The following is a 5,650-nucleotide window of genomic DNA, read 5'->3' on the forward strand; positions in this document are numbered from 1 at the left end:
CCAGAGCCCTGACTTAAACCCAATTGTATATAACTACTTTTATTTAAAGGATGTGAATGCGTGTGTGAAAGGTTGAGTTCAGTAAGATCTGAATATTTAAGTCATTTTTCAGTTATACATTTGCTGAAGAGCAGCAGTGAGCTGAGTTAATATTGACTACACAGTATTTACCTTAAATTTGGTAAGATTAGCCACATGCAACAAGCATTTGGTCAGGAAACCTGAAAACCATTATGTGTATATAGGGTTGAACAAGAATGAATTTTATTGATAAATAAACAGAAGATTGTTACTTCCTCTTTCAAAAGTTAGTCTCACTTGATGTACAAACACGTTCATTTTACTAGTCATAAAAAGACTGATACAACCTATAAAGTAGCATGCAAACTTGGATTAGCAAATACTGTCGCATACGTACCATACCCGCTGCATGTTTACATGTACAACAAGCGACAACTCATCACATGTAAACTAATGTGTACTGTGACTATTTTTGCCCAATTCGAGCATCTCTGTCATTTCATACATAGGTTTTGGCTATCAGCTAAAAAGCCATCAGAAAATCTCTGTTTCTTATAAAAGACACACTGGGTGATACTCAGCCTTCAGAAAGGCTTTGATGGACCAGTACACACAGGTAACCACAAGCTTCAAGTTTTATTTTCCTAACAACCACAAGCATCAGCATTGCTCTCTCCAATACAGTCTTCAACAGATGCTGCTTTTACACAGGTGAACAAAGCCCAGACCTATTTTTGTACATGTATATGTGACCGAAATTAAACAAAACAGGCTTCATGATCACCTGAGCCTGTCAAACTTCAATCAGAGTCTGCTAAGCTGCTGTCTATTCTATGCTTACAGTGCATTGTGGCAGCATTCGGACAATTAGGAACTGAATGAGACACTTAAACAGATGATAACAGGGATGTGTGAGCAGAAATTTCAGGACAAGGACAGTGCAATACCTCTCTCCTTTTCCACTGTCTCAGACGTGCTGTCTATTACTTACCCACAATGCACTGATTACTGGTGGCATAATTTGTTCAGGGGTGCCACATGTAAATATGTATTACTAATCACTTTTCTTTCTAAAAAACGCTTTTCCCTCAGACACTCTGTCCTTGGTTTCTTGCAGTTTCTCAGAAAGCTTGTCCTTAGTCTCTCCCATTTTCTCAGAGATGCGTTCTTTTGTTTCCTCCATTTTCTCTGAAAACCTCTCCTTTGTCTCCTCCATTTTGTCCTGGATGTACTCTTTAACTGGCGGCGGTGTGGATAAGTAGCCGTGCTTGCGGAGATACTGAACAGAGAGTGATGTGCCACCCAAAGTCACCGTATATCTAGCAGGGGTGGCAATCTGTAAAAACGAGACAGTCAGAGCAAAGTGAACACCTGAATCCATCCCTCAGAAATCACTTTTTCAAATGTACACTGCCAGAGATGTGACAGGCAAGTCAGGTTCAACAAAAACCTGCCAATGATGGTACTTTATAATAATAGAAGAGTTGATAATATCTGAAATTAATCAGCGAGTAAATGAAGACAACCGTTAAAAACAAAATTAAATTACCTTGTACATAGCGTACGCAGTCAGAGCATAGCCACTCGAAGAGTCTCTCAAAAGGCCAACTACTGACTCTGGTAGACCAATCATCTCCAAAAATGGCACCACGTTCACACCTCTGAAGGAGAGCACAACATGAAGAGAACTTAAGGCAAAACACATAAAATCATCTTCAGTTGTTTAACTGCACAATGTTGTAATCATGTAACCAAGGAATGCTGTCGCTGTTGCATCAGAATGACCTAACAACCCTTGCTGTGATCACTTCTTAACTTTTTGGATTACATAAATATAATCATTCCTTTTTCTTAGAGGTATAGTATGCACATTTAGTCGAGTAGACTCAAGAGACAACAGTAAATGAGTGGAGAGAGATGTGAAGAGTGACATGTCTGGATTGTACCCAGGGACACTGATCTACTGTGAGCCACTTAAAGTCTATGACACACCAAGCTGAGGGTTGGTTTTCTTCTTTCCCTTTCTGAATGGTGAATACATATACTGCCACCTGCTGGTAGAGAGAGTTAATCCTCTCATACAGGCAGAGAACTTGCATGCTAGTTGGCTGTAATCTGTGCGGTGAGTTCATGTGCCATTTTTTTTAGACCTAACTGGCCTGGACAGAGGTGACAACAGTTGGCTTAAATCGATACTAGTTCTTTCATGTTGCCTTGGTGTATCTCTGCCCTTAGGTCACCAGGGTCCACTACAGAGTTGTTGGTTAGCAGATAAAATCCAGTTTATCAAAATGACAAATCAATTTTAAAAAAGGTATTTTGAGTGCGACACGCTTGGAAGTCAAATGTAAAGCCATAAACTCAGAACACAAGGAGACTCACTTCATAGCAGCGTAATAGAAGGTTCCAAACCAGACGGAGGACGTCAGCAGATGTACAGGGATCATCACTTTCCCATACTGATTGAAGGTCTTCTTAAACCTCTGGAACAGACCGATGGTCTTGTCCTGCAGGGGGTCCACCTCTGCAGCAGCAGGCCCTGGTTCCCTTTTCTGGACCTCTTCTGTTTGAGGTGTGGAACTGGACTGTGGTTCCTCATGCGGCAGCTGGTGTTTTGGCTGATGCCCTGCCCTGCTGGAGGCTGAGGTTGAGAACAAGTGTCGCCCGCTAGGTAGCGGTTGAGACAAACGGAGGACACAGCAACAAAATGATGCTGGTGGCTCGGTGACGGTGACCCCTGCCAGCGATGGGCGCAGTGCTGCCATTCGCCACAGTCTCCCAGAGGTTGGGATGTGGTGCATCATCATCCTGCTCCTCTCCTCCCCCACCTCCTTTCAGCTGCAACAATGTTGAACCACAAACTGTGGAGTCAGACAAAAAACCTTTGTATAAATTTACTTTTTTAGTGCTTATATTCTTGTTCAGTTTGGCAATAAACTATTATTTTCACTATGAAATAATCTAGTGATTAATTTGGATTCATTCAATCATTTGGACTCTGATTTATCAGAATATAAAATGTCTTTGAGCCCTTTGTTTTGTCCCACTAAAAGGCTGTGATTGTTTTTGAGTAGCTAATTATTTTACCAGCGGGCCCCAAGAAAGCTTATTTATGCATATGCGCACTGTGATGGCCATTATATGCATTCTGATGCAAGCACAGTTTGTAAAACGTTAGGGTACATGGAAAAAACAGCAAAAGGTAATGTTGCAAAAAGGAGACGTACCTATCGAGCAGATAAAAAAGGAAGAAAACTAGGGATGAGAAATAACATCAAGATAAAGGTATGTTTGCGTGACTAATTACAGTATTATACACCAGTGAAAATACACAGAGCAGGCATAAAAAGTACTGTCCACCTTGCCAGTCATTGTAATGTTACAGATGTTATCCTTTGTTACCGTCTTGGTGATTTCTAGTTGGAAAACAAGGAAGCTGTTTCTTACACTGGCAACTTATACTGTATATGGTATTATTTTAGACAAATACTAGCTACATGCCAGTGTGTTACTATATTATACAGTGACTGTAGCCTCGGCTAATGATAAATACTGAAACCACCATGTTGTGTCAGTAGTATTCCTTCAATTTATACTAGGCCCAACAAGAACAATCGGAGCAGAATGTGCCGTTCAGTACTGATTTATTATGGCCTTCAGTTATTTTTACATCCGGGTCACAAACAGTACCCAACTACCCCAACAGATGTCAGTACAACCCACATGCACAATACATGACATATTCCTCCCCACGTAAAGATGATACCTAACTGGAGTGGTAACCTAACACAACACAACATAGGCTTCACATAACCACGAAATCCATTCAAGGAGATACAAAAAAAAAAAACTAGTAACTCATTACAACTTCCAACTTAGTTACTTTCACAGATTAACATTAACCAACAACAAAGTCCAGTTGTCACTACTCTAAGGGAATGAGGTGGACTACTCAAACCCTGACATTACCCCGGGGATTATTCTGCCCCATATTTAGGTAAGTCCGTAGTTAAAAATTCATACGCACGGGTGGTCGCCGTTCTCTCTGAGGATATCGGCGAACAATGCTGTCAAAGGGCGGCTCCCCAGCAACAGGAATGGAAACTGGTATGGGAGGTGCTGACAGTTCAGTATCGGGAACAGCCACAGGAGTGGGACTGGACTGGGTCTGTCCCCAAGCAGACGGTGTAGGGCTGGCATGTTTGTATAGTTCAGTATCACCTTCAGGGGGGTCCACAGGCGTCCTAGGTCCATGCAGTAACTGATCCGTATGTCTGCGCCAGACAACATTTTCAGGGGTCTCAACTGTGTAAGACACAGGACCGGTCTGTGCTATGACCTTAGCAGGAACCCACTTCTGTTTGCCATGGTAGTTTTGTGCTAACACCTGGTCTCCAGGATGAAAGATCCTCTCTCTTGCCCGCAGGCTACGTCTCTCAACTTGTGCTTGTTGTTTTTGCAAAACAATGTCTTTGGTCTGGGGTGGTTTCAGTAGATCAAAAAAGGTGCGCAACTTCCTTTTTATGAATAGTTCAGAAGGAGCAACCTTGGTAGTGGAGTGCGGGACATTTCTGTATGACAGCAGAAAGTTATTCAGTCTCTGGTGAAGTGAGCCTTGTTCCTGTGATGCCTTCAAGGCCTGTTTCATACTCTGGATGAACCTCTCAGCTAGTCCGTTAGTAGATGGATGATACGGAGCCGAGCGGATGTGTTGTATTCCATTTACATCCAGAAATTTCTCAAACTCCGGTGAAGTGAACTGGGGGCCATTGTCACTCACCAGTTGTTCAGGGAACCCAAATCGGCTGAACATTTCACCAAGTCTCTCGTGGTGGATCTTATAATGCACACTTCCGGCCATTTACTATGTGCATCCACAGCTACCAGAAACATCTTATCCTCGAATGGGCCGGCGAAATCAATATGAACACGTTTCCTCTGGCCACTCCCACGGGTGAAGTGGAGCAGGCTGTGGCATGTTGCGGAATTTCTGGCATGAAGGGCAGGTCCTTGCAGTTTCTTCAATTTGCTTGTTAAGTCCTGGCCACCAGAAGTAACTTCTGGCAAGCTCTTTCATGCGGACCATCCCACAGTGTCCATGATGTAGTTGCTGCAACACCCTGTTCTGTAGAGTGGGTGGAACAAGTACCCTTTGTCCCCACAGAAGACATCCTGCCCGCACTGATAGCTCATGCAGTTTTTTGTTGTATGGCTGAAACTCCGGGAGCCTGGTACTTCCACCATTAGTGACTACATCCATCAGCTTAGAAAGTACAGGGTCATTTCTGGTGTGCCGACTCACTTGCGAAGATGTGATTGGTGCACCCTCTACCTGTCGAAAGTAGAAAATCTCAGCCGGGCGTGGTTCCACATGATCCACTGGGAGGGGCAACCGAGAGAGACCATCAGCATTTCCGTGTAGTTCTGACTTCCGATATCTAATCTCATATGTGTGAGCAGACAGCAGTAAGGCCCACCTTTGCATCCTACTTGCAGCCAGGGGAGGGATGCCAGTATGGGGACCCAATATTGTTGTGAGAGGGCGGTGATCTGTTAAGAGAATGAACTTCCTTCCAAACAGATACTGATGAAACTTTCGAATGCCAAAAATGATCCCCAAAGCTTCCTT

At 43.2% G+C, this 5,650-nt stretch overlaps 2 protein-coding genes across 3 annotated transcripts in view; one reads left to right on the forward strand and one right to left on the reverse strand.

The window, feature by feature from the left end:
• LOC109963850 (melanocortin receptor 5-like) overlaps positions 1-5,650 on the forward strand; it is a 174,091-nt gene that overhangs the window by 129,121 nt on the left and 39,320 nt on the right. The gene's annotated exons all lie outside the window — the stretch shown is intronic.
• fam210aa (family with sequence similarity 210 member Aa) overlaps positions 951-5,650 on the reverse strand; it is a 9,267-nt gene continuing 4,567 nt past the window's right edge. Inside the window, exons 2-4 of one of the 2 annotated variants that reach the window (XM_020606737.1) lie at positions 2,404-2,859; positions 1,571-1,682; positions 951-1,357 (exon numbers count right to left, since the gene is read on the reverse strand). In XM_020606737.1, the coding sequence (XP_020462393.1) occupies positions 1,076-1,357; positions 1,571-1,682; positions 2,404-2,828 (819 nt within the window). In that variant the 5' untranslated portion in view covers positions 2,829-2,859 and the 3' untranslated portion in view covers positions 951-1,075. Of the gene's footprint in view, positions 1,358-1,570; positions 1,683-2,403; positions 2,883-5,650 lie in introns of both variants that reach the window. The other variant, XM_020606736.1, reaches the window with a different exon arrangement.

The sequence above is a fragment of the Monopterus albus genome, unplaced genomic scaffold, assembly GCF_001952655.1.
Source record: "Monopterus albus unplaced genomic scaffold, M_albus_1.0 scaffold81.1, whole genome shotgun sequence".
Classification (NCBI taxonomy): domain Eukaryota; kingdom Metazoa; phylum Chordata; class Actinopteri; order Synbranchiformes; family Synbranchidae; genus Monopterus; species Monopterus albus.